Source organism: Panulirus ornatus, chromosome 17 (genome assembly GCF_036320965.1).
Source record: "Panulirus ornatus isolate Po-2019 chromosome 17, ASM3632096v1, whole genome shotgun sequence".
Taxonomy (NCBI): domain Eukaryota; kingdom Metazoa; phylum Arthropoda; class Malacostraca; order Decapoda; family Palinuridae; genus Panulirus; species Panulirus ornatus.
Genome location: NC_092240.1, coordinates 29,777,876 through 29,795,685, shown reverse-complemented (window position 1 = coordinate 29,795,685; position 17,810 = coordinate 29,777,876). Strand labels below are relative to the sequence as shown.

The window sequence follows — 17,810 nt, the reverse complement described above, 5'->3', positions numbered from 1 at the left end:
CATTTTGAAGGATTGTAAAATGTTTTATTTTATTGCTTAACCCCAGTCCCCCTATTATAGGGTTTCTGTAGCTCCAAGGCTGCACTACTATCAGTAGCACGGAGATGATGGACTCCTTTGGAGTGAAAAGTTCTTTGATGATTGTGCTCTTTTCATTTAAAGACAGTGAAACAGCCTCTCCAAATGTGACATTTCATTCATAGTGTAATCTTAAGAAGGCAGAGTCCAGTAATACGTCCAGTAATATCATTTAGATAGTGAGGCATATATGTGTTTGGAAAGGGTGGCATGTGGAATGAGAGTCATGGTGATTGGTATAGTGAAGAGAGAGGAGGTAGTGAAAGCCTTGCGTATGAAGTGTGTTGATGCAGCAGGAATGGATTGAATTTCATTCGAGTTTCTGAAGACAGCTGTTGTTCATGGGTGAGTCATGCTGTTCGATGTTTGCATGGCCTGAGGACTGGTAAAAAGCTCAAATAATGTCCTTATATAAAGGAATTGGGGACAAAACTGGATGCTTGGATTCTGTTGAGAATATAATTGGTTAGGTTTATTAGAAATATTTGTTTGAGGGGATGGTGGCACACACAGAATATCTGATTGGGAAGGAACATGTGGTTTCAGAGACCTATATAGAGGCCTTGTAGAAAGTGCTACACAGGTAGATGGAAAGTTACTAACTGCAGCAAGGGGTTTTTATTAGGAAAGTAAGGCATGTGGATGAATATGACGGAAGGGTTATGAGTGATTTACAATGAAGGCAGGTCTGTGTCAAGGATTCAGGATGTAGTCAAGGTTGTTTAATGTGTTTGTGGATAGAGTGGTGAGGTAAGTAAAAAATGGAGGGCTCTTAAAGCATAGGCAGGTGTATGGTATATGTGGTGTATGGAGAGTCATGGGAAGTGAATCATTTGCTGTTTGCAGCAGACTCCAAAAACTCCAAAAGCTGGTGACAGAGTTTGGAAAGTGTGTAAAATGAGAAAGTTAGAGTAAATGTAAACAAAATTTAGGGTAATGGTACCCAAAACGGTTTGGGTGTAATTTTGAATTGAGAGGACCAGGAGCAAAATGGAGTGCTCTTTACTTGAGAATAGATGTAACAACACAGGGTAGATGGGGCATTAAGGAGCTTGAAGGAGAGGTTTTGGTCTTTTAGGGAAAAGATGGGTATGTTTGACATACAATCTCTCACTACTGTATGGATATGGTTATAGGACTATTTATATTATACTTAATTGCTGTTTCCCGCGTCAGCAAGGTAGCGCAAGGAAACAGATGAAGAATGGTCCAACTACTCATTATTATACTTTGTTGCTGTCTCCCACGTTAGCGAGACAGCGCAAGGGAACAGATGAAAGAATAGCCTTACCCACCCACATACACATGTATATACATAAACGCCCACACATGCACATATACATACCTATACATTTCACCATATACATACATATACATATATACACATGCACATATTCATACTTGCTGCCTTCATCCATTCCTATCGCCACCCCGCCACATATAAAATGGCACCCCCCCATCCCCCGCGCACGTGCGAGGTAGCATTAGGAAAAGACAACAAAGGCCACATTCGTTTACATGTCATGTGTAATGCACCAAATCCACAGCTCCCTTTCCATATCCAGGCCCCACAAAACTTTCCATGGTTTACCCCAGACACTTCACATGCCCTGGTTCAGTCCATTGACAGCACGTTGACCTCGGTATACCACATCGTTGCTATTCACTCTATTCCTAGCACGCCTTTCACCCTCCTGCATATTCAGGCCCCAATCACCCAAAATCTTTTTCACTCCATCCTTCCACCTCCAGTTTGGTCTCCCACTTCTTCCCTCCACCTCTGACACATTTATTCTCTTTGTCAAATCTTTCCTCACTCATTCTCTCAATGTGTCCAAACCATTTCAAAACACTCTCTTCTGCTCTCTCAACCACACTCTCTTTATTACCACACATCTCTCTTACCCTTACATTACTTACTCGATCAAACCACCTCACATCACTTATTGTCCTCAAACATTTCATTTCCAACACATCCACCCTCCTCAGTACAACCCTATCTATAGCCCACGCCTTGCGACCATATGATATTGTTGGAACCACTATTCTTTCAAACATACCCATTTTTGCTTTTTGAGATAGCATTCTCGCCTTCTATGCTCCCAGAACCTTCGCCCCCTCCCCCACCCTGTGACTCATTTCCGCTTCCATGGTTCCATCCGCTGCTAAGTCCATTCCCAGATATCTAAATCACCTCATTTCCACCAGTTTTTCTCCATTCAAACTTACCTCCCAATTAACTTGTCCCTCCACCCTACTGAACCTAATTTACTCTCAACTTTCTCCTTTCACACACTTTACCAAACACGGCCACCAACCTCTGCAGTGTCTCACCCAAATCAGCCGCCAGTTCTGTATCATCAGCGAACAACTGACTCGCTTCCCAAGGCCCTCACATCCAAAATACACTGAATACTTGCCCTTCTCTCCAAAACTCTTGCATTCACCTCCCTAACCACCTCGTCCATAGACAAATTAAACAGCCATGGACACATCACGCACCCTTGCCGCAAACCGACATTCTTGGGGAACCAATCACTTTCCTCTTTTCCTACTCGAACACATGCCTTACATCCTTGATGAAAACTTTTCACTGCTTCTAGCAACTTACCTCCCGCACCATATACTCTTAAAACCTTCCACAAAGCATCTCTATCAACCCTATCATATGCCTTCTCCAAATCCATAAATGCTGCATGCAAATCCATCTGTTTTCTAAGCATTTCTCGGATACATCCTTCAAAGCAGACACCTGATCTGTACATCCTCTACCATTTCTGGAACCACACTACTCTTCCCCAATCTGATGCTCTGTACCTGCCTTGACCCTCTCAATCAGTACCCTCCCATATAATTTCCCAGGAATACTCAACAAACTTATGCCTCTTTAATTTGAACACTCACCTTTATCTCCTTTGCCTTTGTACAATGGCTTTATGCATGCATTCTGCCAATCCTCAGGCACTTCACCATGATCCATAGATACATTGAATATCCTTACCAACCAATCAACAACACAGTCACCCCCTTTTTTAAAAAATTACACTACAATACCATCCAAACCCGCTGCCTTGCAGGCTTTCATCTTCTGCAAAGCTTTCACTACCTCTTATTTGTTTACCAAACCATTCTCCCTGACCCTCTCACTTCACACACCACCCCGACCAAAACACATTATACCAGCCGCTCTATCATCAAACACATTCAACAAACCTTCAAAATACTCACTCCATCTCCTTCTTACTTCATTACTACTTGTTATTACCTCCCCATTTGCCCCCTTCACCAATGTTCCCATTTGTTCTCTTGTCTTATGCACGTTATAGGACATTAAACATAAAAGAGAGGAAGAGGATGGTTGAATTGGAAATGAAATGCCAGAAAGCAATAAGCTTATGTAAGGTGGATTGATTGTGTGAGGAATGACAGTGCAAGAGAGAGGTGTGGTAGTAAGGAGTCTAGGTCTTCTACAAATTATTCAAACATATGAAGGGAAGGAGACCTGTGTGAGGAAGTACCAGGAGAGACTGAGTACAGAATGGAAAAAGGTGAGAACAATGGAAGTAAGGGGAGTGGGGGAGGAATGGGATGTATTTAGGGAATCAGTGATGGATTGCGCAAAAGATGCTTGTGGCATGAGAAGAGTGGGAGGTGGGTTGATTAGAAAGGGTAGTGAGTGGTGGGATGAAGAAGTAAGAGTATTAGTGAAAGAGAAGAGAGAGGCATTTGGACGATTTTTGCAGGGAAAAAATGCAATTGAGTGGGAGATGTATAAAAGAAAGAGACAGGAGGTCAAGAGAAAGGTGCAAGATGTGAAAAAAAGGGCAATTGAGAGTTGGGGTGAGAGAGTATCATTAAATTTTAGGGAGAATAAAAAGATGTTCTGGAAGGAGGTAAATAAAGTGCGTAAGACAAGGGAGCAAATGGGAACTTCAGTGAAGGGCGCAAATGGGGAGGTGATAACAAGTAGTGGTGATGTGAGAAGGAGATGGAGTGAGTATTTCGAAGGTTTGTTGAATGTGTTTGATGATAGAGTGGCAGATATAGGGTGTTTTGGTCGAGGTGGTGTGCAGAGTGAGAGGGTTAGGGAAAATGATTTGGTAAACAGAGAAGAGGTAGTGAAAGCTTTGCGGAAGATGAAAGCCGGCAAGGCAGCAGGTTTGGATGGTATTGCAGTGGAATTTATTAAAAAAGGGGGTGACTGTATTGTTGACTGGTTGGTAAGGTTATTTAATGTATGTATGACTCATGGTGAGGTGCCTGAGGATTGGCAGAATGCGTGCATAGTGCCATTGTACAAAGGCAAAGGGGATAAGAGTGAGTGCTCAAATTACAGAGGTATAAGTTTGTTGAGTATTCCTGGTAAATTATATGGGAGGGTATTGATTGAGAGGGTGAAGGCATGTACAGAGCATCAGATTGGGGAAGAGCAGTGTGGTTTCAGAAGTGGTAGAGGATGTGTGGATCAGGTGTTTGCTTTGAAGAATGTATGTGAGAAATACTTAGAAAAGCAAATGGATTTGTATGTAGCATTTATGGATCTGGAGAAGGCATATGATAGAGTTGATAGAGATGCTCTGTGGAAGGTATTAAGAATATATGGTGTGGGAGGAAAGTTGTTAGAAGCAGTGAAAAGTTTTTATCGAGGATGTAAGGCATGTGTACGTGTAGGAAGAGAGGAAAGTGATTGGTTCTCAGTGAATGTAGGTTTGCGGCAGGGGTGTGTGATGTCTCCATGGTTGTTTAATTTGTTTATGGATGGGGTTGTTAGGGAGGTAAATGCAAGAGTTTTGGAAAGAGGGGCAAGTATGAAGTCTGTTGGGGATGAGAGAGCTTGGGAAGTGAGTCAGTTGTTGTTCGCTGATGATACAGCGCTGGTGGCTGATTCATGTGAGAAACTGCAGAAGCTGGTGACTGAGTTCGGTAAAGTGTGTGGAAGAAGAAAGTTAAGAGTAAATATGAATAAGAGCAAGGTTATTAGGTACAGTAGGGTTGAGGGTCAAGTCAATTGGGAGGTGAGTTTGAATGGAGAAAAACTGGAGGAAGTTAAGTGTTTTAGATATCTGGGAGTGGATCTGGCAGCGGATGGAACCATGGAAGCAGAAGTGGATCATAGGGTGGGGGAGGGGGCGAAAATTCTGGGGGCCTTGAAGAATGTGTGGAAGTCGAGAACATTATCTCGGAAAGCAAAAATGGGTATGTTTGAAGGAATAGTGGTTCCAACAATGTTGTATGGTTGCGAGGCGTGGGCTATGGATAGAGTTGTGCGCAGGAGGATGGATGTGCTGGAAATGAGATGTTTGAGGACAATGTGTGGTGTGAGGTGGTTTGATCGAGTGAGTAACGTAAGGGTAAGAGAGATGTGTGGAAATAAAAAGAGCGTGGTTGAGAGAGCAGAAGAGGGTGTTTTGAAGTGGTTTGGGCACATGGAGAGAATGAGTGAGGAAAGATTGACCAAGAGGATATATGTGTCGGCGGTGGAGGGAACGAGGAGAAGAGGGAGACCAAATTGGAGGTGGAAAGATGGAGTGAAAAAGATTTTGTGTGATCGGGGCCTGAACATGCAGGAGGGTGAAAGGAGGGCAAGGAATAGAGTGATTTGGAGCGATGTGGTATACCGGGGTTGACGTGCTGTCAGTGGATTGAATCAAGGCATGTGAAGCGTCTGGGGTAAACCATGGAAAGCTGTGTAGGTATGTATATTTGCGTGTGTGGACGTATGTATATACATGTGTATGGGGGGGGGGGTTGGGCCATTTCTTTCGTCTGTTTCCTTGCGCTACCTCGCAAACGCGGGAGACAGCGACAAAGTATAATAAAAAAAAATATAAAAATGAAGAGGATGAGTGAAGAAAGAAAGTCTTGAGAATCTACATGTCAGAAGTGGAGGGAGTAGGTTGGACGAGGAGACCTACAAAGAGATGGAGGGGTAGAATTTAGAATCCCGTGGGGATACTAGGGCCCAAATATTCTGGAGGATGAGATTCATACATGGGGTAAGATTAATTGGGTCAATGCCATGTATTGGGACAACATAGCATAGGTGAGCGGGATTGGGGCATTTGAAGCTCTCAGGATAAGCCATAGAATAGTTTGTGGGGTATGGCTTTGGATGGTTAGTTCACGTACCAGTACATTATACATTACAGCTTGAATATGCATGTGTGCAGTTGAGACCTTTGGTCATAGTTCTTTGTTCATTTTGAATTTTTCCTATTCCTTGTTCAGGCAGGAAAAGTAATTAAGAAAAAATCTTGAATAAACCTGGTAATGTAAGAGGGAGAGTAGTGATTGAGAAGGTGGTGGCATTCACAGAGCATTTAATTAGGAGTTTGGGTGTGGAATATATGTTTGCATTGAAGAATGTTTGTTAGAAACACTTGGAGAAGGAGTTTGTATGTGATATGTATGGATCTGGAGAAAATGTGAGATGATGGACAGAGATGCCTTGAGAAAGGTGATATGAATGTATGGAGTAAATTGAAAGTTATATAATGTAGTGAGGAAGTTTTACCTGGATTGTAAGGCATGTGTTTGAGCTGGAAAGAGAAAAGAAGAGGTCAGTATCTGTAAAGGCAAAGTTAGGTGTTTTAGGTATAATAGTTCACACAGTGTTGTATGGTTGTGAAGCGAATTTTAGGCCTTGAATGCCAGAGAAAGGTAGAGGTTGAGTGTGTTGAATATTAGATACCTAAGGATGATATCTGGTGTGAGGAGCATTAATCAGTGGATAGTATTTGGTAGGCAGCCTCCAACCAGGGAGGTATATCACCAGTACTACCCACCTGGGTATTAGGAGGATTAGTGATGGCTGCATAGGGAGTCAGCACTTCAGTAGTTGTCAAGTTGCTCTCCTCTGACCCAGGTAGCTATCTTCTTTTCTCCCTGACCCACACATGGACTGCTGGCATGTCTTTCCTCAAACATACAATCTCTCCTTGTTGCACATAACACTTGACAACACTTAACTCGCTCAGCTCATTTTTTGTAAATAGATTTTCCTGTGGTGAGGGCTATGCATTTACCTTGCTTTTTAGCAAAATTGTTTATACTTGATCACCATTTCCCACACCAGCTAAGTTGCAAAATGGCTGAAGCAATAAATGGAGGTAACATGTAGGAACATTAGAAGTAGTTGGTTGGAACATGAAACAGGAGTATTAGGTAGACGTGGTCAGTAGGAACATCAGGTAGGAGCCTCTGGAAACACTGGACTAGAGTTGTCTTCAGCTAGTGACTTGTTAAGGTTGAGGCACTAAAGGTTAAGAAGCAACAGTGGAGTTTGCCAGTTATGGAGACTCTTTTGTTGAAGCCACCCCTTTGAGAAATTTTACAGAGAACAGGCATCAGAGAGAGAGAGACAGATAGTTTGGTAAGATTGTTGATCATGTAAAGAATGAATATCAGAAAGGGACGAGGTAATAAGCACAGCCTGATTGAGAAGACAGACCGGAATCTTATGATATAGTTCATGGAGAGGATCTTTGTCAGAATCGTTGAGAGCAAGAGGGAAGGGGAAACCAAGGAGGTGGGACAGCGGAGTTAAGGAGGCTTTGGGGAGTTTGCCAGTTATGGAGACTCTTTTGTTGAAGCCACCCCTTTGAGAAATTTTACAGAGAACAGGCATCAGAGAGAGAGAGACAGATAGTTTGGTAAGATTGTTGATCATGTAAAGAATGAATATCAGAAAGGGACGAGGTAATAAGCACAGCCTGATTGAGAAGACAGACCAGAATCATATGATATAGTTTATGGAGAGGATCTTTGTCAGAATCGGTGAGAGCAAGAGGGAAGGGGAAACCAAGGAGGTGGGACAGCGGAGTTAAGGAGGCTTTGGGTTAATGGAACCTCAACAATCAGGGGGATAGGAGGCTTGCTTTTGATATGATGAATTGGATCAATGTGGTATATGGGAGGCAAAATATTGTCACAGGGCTGAACCATGACATATGAAGCAGTTACAGTGATCTGTGGAGTGTTCCAGTGGGTTTGGCTGTGAATGTTAGGCTCTAGTTTTGGGATATCATACATGACAGCAAGAGATTGGATGTTTTCAAATGTGGCAATTATTTATTTGTTCCTGATGTTATCATGCTTAAGAGAGAAAGGCAGTAAGATTTAAGGAAATGTGTTTTGAGGTTAAGTCATAGATGATAAACGTAAAATTAGGTGATATTTGACATAGTTTTTAAAGAAATTATTAAAGGCTCATTATACTGACGCTCCATAGTTCTGGTTCCAGCACGGAGGATGAAGAATGTACAGACCCTGAGACTAAAGCGTTGAGAGAGAAAGAACGTCGCCAAGCTAACAATGCCAGAGAAAGGTAGGTCATATGATTTTTTTTGTATTACCTAGTTACACTTGATGTAGATCTTTTATGGAATTTTTTTGCAAACATTTTTAAAGTTTGTTCTCGGTATGTGTTGAAGCTGATGATGCACAGCAGATTCCTACTATTTTGCATTATCTTAGTTACCATCTTGAAAATGGTCATGATAAAAGGTAGCAGGTTAACAAGTATGTGCGAGGGAATTATGTATCCCTACCCTTTGCCATACTGTGGGATTGGGGCTGAGTATCTCAGTCGTGTTTAACTATTTCCTACAAAATGTGCATACTAATATGAACTGGAGTTACTGATAATGCTGGTTAACAAATTTTAACCTTTTTTTTTTTTTGTCTCACGGACTGAAATAGAAAGGTCTTGTAGAACTTTTTATGCTGAATTTGAATGTTTTTGGATTTTTCTGTTGGGCACGGTTTTTAAGTGTTAGCAATTCAATTTACAATAAGTGTATATTACTCATTCATAAATAAGGCAGGAATTACACTTCAAAAATTACTCCAAGATGTAGAAGTGTACGATTTTTGGCTATATTTAGCCTTGGGAACATCCCTCCTTAGTGTCCAGCAGGAATCTGTCAACATATAGGGGTTCCACTTTCTTTGGTATTGCTTTTCCATGTCCAAAATGTCCTGGTGAAGTCTTTCACTGGGCTCATCACTGACTGGCTTAAGATTTTCTTGGAAAGAGTCTAAGTGCAAGTCCAAAAAGTGAATTTTTAGACTCGTATTGCACCCCAGAGCTTTATATGGTCAATAAATCTTTTGCAACATCACAGTAGTTTTCTGATCTGTGATTCCTAAAAAATCTTTGCAAAGTCTCTTAAATGACAGCCATGCAATTTTTCAACTTTGTTTAGCTCTTCATCAAAGTTTTTATCTCAAAGCAATTCCCTGGTCTGTTGTTCCACAAAAATACCCTCGATTTTTGCATCACTGATTTTGGGAATATATTCCTCAATCCATGGCCAGTTTTATCCATACCTTTAAGGAAGTTCTTCACCAACCTGAGCTTAATGTGCAAAGGAGGCAGATAAATTTTCTCAGGATCAACAAGAGGAGGATTAATGACATCCTTCTTCAGTGGATTCAGTGATGTTTGTTTTGGCCAAACTTTCCTTGCATAATGATTTTTGTTGTCCCAGCTGTTCCACTCACAGAGGAAACAACTGAACTTTGTGTAACCAAGTTGCAATCTGAGTAAAAGTGCCACAACCTTTAGGTCACTGCATACATTCCACTTGAAGTCCCCATACTTATTTTTTTCCAAAAGAAGCTTCGTGTTATCTTGCTATTCCTTCATGTTAGCTGCATGAGCCAGAGGAATGGAGGGGAACTTATTTCTGTTGAGTAGAACCACTTTTAAGCTTACTTTTGATGAGTAATTAAACAAGCACTGCTCATATGTGTTATATCGTGGCCAAGTGCGTCCTTAACAGCAGAGTGAACATCATGACAAAACAGCAGATCATCTTCAAGGGAGAAAAATTCTATGAAAATAACCTGGTGATCACAAGAAAAACAAACTTTAGTTTCATTCTGGAGAAGATTCCGGTACTTTAACCTATAACCCAAATGTTCGGCTTCTTAGACAAATTTAAACCGCAGAAGAGATCATTAAAATCTCTTTGACTCAACAAACGTTGTTCACTTGAATTGGTCTACTTTCTCATCACCAGACTCATCATCACTCAGTGTTATGTTTCTTGGAGGCTCTGGTGCATGTCATTCCTGACTGTGAGGTACTGGCCTCATAGCAGATGAGAAATTAGGATATTTAATTGTATGCTTGAATTTTCATGTTACACCATTTATATTTGTCAGGCAGAAGTAGCAATCCGAAGCGTGATCTTTGGGTTCTCTCCAAACGATAGGAATGGCAAAAAGCATACAGCATGAACCTTTTGCCTGTGCTATGAGAAGCCTTACACATGTGACAACAAATATGGGGGCCCAGCTTTTATCCTGGTCACCCACTTTACAACAAAAGAAATGCTGTTATGAAATCCTGGCAATGTCGCCAATTATATGTTACGACTTCCTGGTGAGGATGCCAATTACTTGTTACTATCCAAGCAGGGTCGTCAGTTTTTGTTACTCACACTATCTTAACTATCTTAACTATCTTACTATCTTAATGTTATGGGATGAAAGGAGACACCAGGGTTAAATCTACACATAATACAAGAAATAAAAGTACAAGATAACAAAGCACATTAATCGGGTACAAACTCTTTCCTTAACATTTGAAGTTCAGTATTCCACATTCTACATTCCAGGTAAGATTTCAAACCAGGAGGTCTCTTTCCTTTATGACTGTAGAGACATGATACAAGACACACTTATTTTTTGGGCAATTCTATAACAAGTTATGATACATTGTTACACATAGACCTGACCTGACACAGTCTAACATCTTGCAATCTAGGGCAGCAGTGGCTATGGGGTGTGAGACAAGAAACCTACATTTCTTGTTGGGCACAGTCATGTTTCTGCAGGCCCCTGGTGACTCATTTATCTAGGTTTGTGCTTTCAAAGAGAAGCTGTTGCACTTAAACAATGAAAATAGCTGTGTTTGTCAAACTTTTTGTTTCAAATGCTCCGCAGAGGACTGGTATCTTTATACTGTATGTAATGATGTGCGAGTATGCTGAAACAAAAAATATGGGTGATAGAGAAATTCTGAAACCATATTTGGATTCAGCATGCAAAAATACGTAAGAAACATATATTTATTTTGGGACAAAATCTTTGTTGACTATTGTAGTAGATCTGTTCAGCCAGCCAATGGAGAGAATGCAAGTGGTTTAGTAATTTTACAGGATCATGAAACAGTAAATGCTGTTTGCTATACTTTTGGTTCTTTCTTCTTGGGAAACATGCTTTCATAACAAATGTAGCTGCAAGCCACACAAAATATAGTACTCAAAACAGTCACCAGCTGCCAAGCAACCATGAATATTCATCACTACACAATGAAACAAAGATCCTCCCAGTACAATTCCACCTCAACAAGCTCATGATGGAGTTCTTTACGAAGCCAGACCCCTCCCACCCAAACCACCCAAAAATTAATCACCAACCACCAAGTAGAAATCAAAATCCTACTCTTGTCTCACATTTCATAAACCACAACTCACAAATCCCCCTCACCATCAGCAAGCATGAAACCTACAAAACATTTACATCGAAATGACCCAATAAGCTCTTAATGACTGCCCTCCCAGCTCGCTCTTAAACACTGCCTTACTAGACATACACCCATCTGAAACCATGCTGCCCAGAAAAGCACAGTAGCATTTACCTGTCTACAGTCTTTACATCAGTCGTACCTCCATTACTACAATTACTGATTCAGTAAATCCCAGTACTCATCATGCCCATGATGCAGCTACCACTGTGAAAACACTGAGCACTTACTACACAATTGCCCTAAGCTCTCCCCACATAGATACATACACTTCTCTTTTATGACGTGTGGTCCTGTCTGGTGGATGTGGTTGGCATCCTGAGCATTGCAGGATTTTCATAAAGATAGAAAGGATTCCTTGAGTGAGAAGAAAGTAAGTATGTACATGTATTTTTTTTTTTTTGTTTTGTTTTACTACGATTACCCAAGAACCTCTTTCTGAAAGGGCCCTGGTATTACGCTAGGACCTACTTATCCACATATCCTTTACCACTCCCAAAACCACATTGTTCCTCACTAGTCTAATGCTCTGTACAAGCCTTCAACCTCTCAGTCTGTTCCATGAAACTTAACAGGTACACTCAGTATGTTCATACCTCTGCATTTTGAACACTTGCCTTTGTCCCCCATGTCTTTATACAATAGCACTATACGTGCATTCTGCCAGTCTCCAAACACATCATCAAGATCCATACATGCATTAAAAATCATATCTAACCAATCAACAAACATGGTTACCCCACCCCTCTTTCTTAAGAAATTCAACTGCAATTCCATCCACTTCGGCTACCTTGCCACATTTTCTCGTATGCAAGGCTTTCACCACATCTCTCACCAAACCATTTTCCATGACTCTCTTACTTCCCACATTCCCCAATCTCCTCTTCACCTCATCACAACTGTTACTACTTCCCCTATTTGCCACTTTCACTGATGTTCCTATTTTGTTTTCTCACACTATTAACCTCCTTCCAAGACTTCTTATTCTCCTGAAGTTTACTGATAATTGCTAATCCCAACTCTCATTTGCCCTCTTTTTCAACTGTTGCACATTCCTCATGAGCTGTTGCCACTTTGTCTTATACCTCTCCCAATCATCTGTACTCCTTCCTTGCAAGTATCACCCATACTCATCCTTTCTCTTTCACAGGCAACTTTACTTCATCATCCCACCGACTCACTACCCAATATCATCTGCCCACCTCCCACCTTGTGCATGCCACACATTACTCGTGCATTTGCAAGCACTATCTCCCTAAATATCTCCCATTCCCCACCCATTCCCTGTGTTTTGATTATCATCACCTATTGTCACTCTTCACTCTATTTCCTGTTATTTCTTCACATATGTTTTCTAAGTTCTCTCACTTTCACCACCTTCTTCTCACTTGTATTTTTGTTCTTTTCCAAAAGTCCCTACAGATTTTCACTGTTGCCTTTACCAGGCAATGGTCAGATATCCCATCAGCTGCCTCTCTCAACACAGTCACATCCAAGAGTCTCTTCAGACTTTTTTGCATGCCTTTTAATTTGTATGTAATCCGGTTATGCCTTCTTACCATCTTTCATACTTGTCTATGTATGCTTATATATGTCCCTCTTGTTGAACCAGGTATTCCCATTCACATCACTGAATACCCAATTCAAACCGTCCATCATTAATTAATTGCCTGATCTCTAGCACCAAAACTTGACACACTCACTCACCTAATCCAAAAACACTTGTCTATCATTATTCTCGTACTCATGGTTAGGTGCATAAGCACTAATAACCACCCATCTCTCGCAGCCCACTCTCATTTTTACCCACATTAGCCTGGAGTTCACTCCCCTAAGCTTTCACACATTCTCATAACTCCTGCTTGATCATTAGTGGTAACCATTCCTTAGCTTTTATCCTCCCACCAACCTCTGATTTTACTCCTAAGGCATATCCAAACCATTATTCACCTTTACCCTTGAGCTGTCTTTTACTCAGCTGGGACATCAAAGTACCTTTCCTCAAGCATACTACCTATCTCCCCTTTTGTGTCATCTAAATTACATTCATACCACTCAGACACCCTAGCCTGAGCCTGATCCTTCAAGGATGATATGCACTTCTCCCTTTGCTCCTCCTTCCGTTCCTTCTTTTAGAAATTGAAATACAAAAAGGGGCTTCCAACCCTCATTTCCACCCCTCTTAGTTGCCATCTACAACACACTGGAAAAATGGAGGTAGAATTCTTTCTTCCCTCCCATACACTTATGGTTCATGTAATTTTCTACAAAATGTATAAAACACTAGATAAAGCAAAAAATATGATTAAGAAACTAAGCAAATACAAATAATGCCATAGAATAATTGTATTTCTGTATCATTTGAGCAGGCCATGGAGCCTCTATCAGGCACTTTATACCCATGGAGTCAGCTTCCTTGTTCAGTTGAGTCCCCAGATTTTGTATAGTGATCTTTTCTATCTGAATAAGTTAAAACAATTTGACCTCCGGGAATTCCAAGAAGGGATTGCTCCCTTATGATGAATTCACTCCTGCCAAATATAAGTGTTACACTTCCTGTCCTCAAGAAATAGCAGTTATACAGAAGCTTCATAAAGGGTCTTGAGTGTGAAAAAAAATGTAATGAATATGATGTTGCATCAACCATCTATTACTTGAAATGGAACTGGGAGAAGACAATGACACTCTATACTGAAAGTGTCTCCAGTCGAGGCTGGCATTTGTCCAGCTAGTAATTTATTGAACAGAATCAGTTTCTTCACAAAAAATTGATACTGCACTATGTTGTAATAGAGAGGAAAATTGTCCCGCATTTGCCATATGCAGGTACCTTGCTGTACTCCTCTCTATCTGAGGATCACTGATCACAAATCTGTCACTCCTGCATATGCTACATTCCTGTTTATATACTCCACCCAATATATTTGCGTGTGTGACGTGTATGTATATATACATGTGTATGGGGGTGGGTTGGGCCATTTCTTTCGTCTGTTTCCTTGCGCTACCTTGCAAACGCGGGAGACAGCGACAAAGCAAAAAAAAAAAAAAAATCACCCAACTATTGTATTAGTGTACATATTTGGATTAAGAATCTGATCCTTTAATAAGTGTTTTATTATATTATAGTATTGTGTAACTTCTATTTCAGAACTGAAGATATTAACTCCTTTCTTGCGCATTTTTCATTGATTGAAGTGTTCTAAAACACTTATGTTGTTATTCCCATTTCTTTAATATACACAAGGGTGGATTAATTAACAAAATATTTTGTTATGGATGTAGTAACCAGGGAATACCTGGTTTAAAAAGAGAGATATACATAAGTATACGTATGTAAGTAGGAGAGATTGCCAGAGAGCATTGTTGGATTACGTGTTAATTGATAGGCGCGCGAAAGAGAGACTTTTGGATGTTAATGTGCTGAGAGATGCAACTGGAGGGATGTCATTATCTTGTAGAGGCGAAGGTGAAGATTTGTAGAGGTTTTCAGAAAAGAAGGGAGAATGTTGGGGTGAAGAGAATGGTGAGAGTAAGTGAGCTTCGGAAGGAGACTTGTGTGAGGAAGTACCAGCAGAGACTGAGTACAGAATGGAAAAAGGTGAGAACAAAGGAGGTAAGGGGAGTGGGGGAGGAATGGGATGTATTTAGGGAAGGCAGTGATGGCTTGCGCAAAAGATGCTTGTGGCGTGAGAAGCGTGGGACGTGGGCAGATTAGAAAGGGTAGTGAGTAGTGGGATGAAGAAGTAAGATTATTAGTGAAAGAGAAGAGAGAGGCATTTGGATGATTTTTGCAGGGAAATAATGAAAATGAGTGGCAGATGTATAAAAGAAAGAGGCAGGAGGTCAAAAGAAAGGTGCAAGAGGTGAAAAAGAGGGCAAATGAGAGTTGGGGTGAGAGTGTATCATTAAATTTTAGGGAGAATAAAAAGATGTTTTGGAAGGAGGTAAATAAAGTGCGTAAGACAAGGGAACAAATGGGAACTTCTTTGAAGGGGGCTAATGGGGAGGCGATAACAAGTAGTGGTGATGTGAGAAGGAGATGGAGTGAGTATTTTGAAGGTTTGTTGAATGTCTTTGATGATAGAGTGGCAGATACAGGGTGTTTTGGTCGAGGTGGTGTGCAAAGTGAGAGGGTTAGGGAAAATGATTTCGTAAACAGAGAAGAGGTAGTAAAAGCTTTGCGGAAGATGAAAGCCGGCAAGGCAGCAGGTTTGATGGTATTGCAGTGGAATTTATTAAAAAAGGGGGTGACTGTATTGTTGACTGGTTGGTAAGGTTATTTACTGTATGTATGATTCATGGTGAGGTGCCTGAGGATTGGTGGAATGCTTGCATAGTGCCATTGTACAAAGGCAAAGGGGACAAAGGCGAGTGCTCAAATTACAGAGGTGTAAGTTTGTTGAGTATTCCTGGTAAATTATATGGGAGGGTATTGATTGAGAGGGTGAAGGCATGTACAGAGCATCAGATTGGGGAAGAGCAGTGTGGTTTCAGAGGTGGTAGAGGATGTGTGGATCAGATGTTTGCTTTGAAGAATGTATGTGAGAAATACTTGGAAAAGCAAATGGATTTGTATGTAGCATTTATGGATCTGGAGAAGGCATATGATAGAGTTGATAGAGATGCTTTGTGGAAGGTATTAAGAATATATGGTGTGGGAGGTAAGTTGTTAGAAGCAGTGAGAAGTTTTTATCGAGGATGTAAGGCATGTGTACGTGTAGGAAGAGAGGAAAAGTGATTGGTTCTCAGTGAATGTAGGTTTGCGGCAGGGGTGTGTGATGTTTCCATGGTTGTTTAATTTGTTTATGGATGGGGTTGTTAGGGAGGTGAATGCAAGAGTTTTGGAAAGGGGGGCAAGTATGCAGTCTATTGTGCATGAGAGAGCTTGGGAAGTGAATCAGTTGTTGTTCACTGATGATACAGCGCTGGTGGCTGATTCATGTGAGAAACTGCAGAAGTTGGTGACTGAGTTTGGTAAAGTGTGTGAAAGAAGAAAGTTGAGAGTAAATGTGAATAAGAGCAAGGTTTTTAGGTACAGTAGGATTGAGGGTCAAGTCAACTGGGAGGTAAGTTTGAATGGAGAAAAACTGGAGGAAGTGAAGTGTTGTAGATATCTGGGAGTGGATTTGGCAGCGGATGGAAGCGGAAGTGAATCATAGGGTGGGGGAGGGGGCGAAAGTTCTGGGAGCGTTGAAGAATGTGTGGAAGTCGAAAACTTTATCTCGGAAAGCAAAAATGGGTATGTTTGAAGGAATAGTGGTTCCAACAGTGTTGTATGGTTGCGAGGCGTGGGTTGTGGATAGAGTTGTGTGGAGGAGGGTGGATGTGCTGGAAATGAGATGTTTGAGGACAATATGTGGTGTGAGGTGGTTTGATCGAGTAAGTAATGTAAGGGTAAGAGAGATGTGTGGAAATAAAAAGAGCGTGGTTGAGAGAGCAGAAGAGGGTGTTTTGAAATGGTTTGGGCACATGGAGAGAATGAGTGAGGAAAGATTGACCAAGAGGATATATGTGTCAGAGGTGGACGGAACGAGGAGAAGTGGGAGACCAAATTGGAGGTGGAAAGATGGAGTGAAAAAGATTTTGAGTGATCAGGGCCTGAACGTGCAGGAGGGTGAAAGGCGGGCAAGGAATAGAGTGAATTGGATCGATGTGGTATACTGGGGTAGACATGCTGTCAATGGATTGAATCAGGGCATGTGAGGCGTGTGGGGTAAACCATGGAAAGTTGTGTGGGGCCAGGATGTGGAAAGGGAGCTCTGGTTTCGGGCATTATTACATGACAGCTAGAGACTGAGTGTGAACGAATGTGGCCTTTTTGTCTTTCCTAGCGCTACCTCGCACACATGAGGGGGGAGGGGGTTGTTATTTCATATGTGGCGAGGTGGGATGGGAATTAATAAGGGCAGACAGTATGTACATGTGTATGTATGTGTATGTCTGTGTGTATATATATATATGTATACATTGAGATGTATAGGTATGTATATTTGCGTGTGTGGACATGTATGTATGTACATGTGTATGTGGGTGGGTTGGGCTATTCTTTCGTCTGTTTCCTTGCACTACCTCGCTAACCCTGGTATACCACATCGTTCCAATTCACTCCGTTCCTTGCACGCCTTTCACCCTCCTGCATGTTCAGGCCCCGATCACTCAAAATCTTTTTCACTCCATCTTTCCACCCCAATTGGGT

At 41.3% G+C, this 17,810-nt stretch overlaps 1 protein-coding gene across 13 annotated transcripts in view; it reads left to right on the top strand.

Moving 5' to 3' along the window:
- The window catches only part of LOC139754662 (transcription factor 12-like), a 723,853-nt gene that overhangs the window by 634,821 nt on the left and 71,222 nt on the right, over nucleotides 1-17,810 (top strand). For 7 of the 13 annotated variants that reach the window (XM_071672206.1, XM_071672196.1, XM_071672203.1 and 4 more), the window contains one exon: nucleotides 8,309-8,404. In XM_071672206.1, the coding sequence (XP_071528307.1) occupies nucleotides 8,309-8,404 (96 nt within the window). The remainder of the gene's footprint in view (nucleotides 1-8,308; nucleotides 8,405-17,810) is intronic. The other 6 variants (XM_071672207.1, XM_071672198.1, XM_071672199.1 and 3 more) reach the window with 1 other exon arrangement.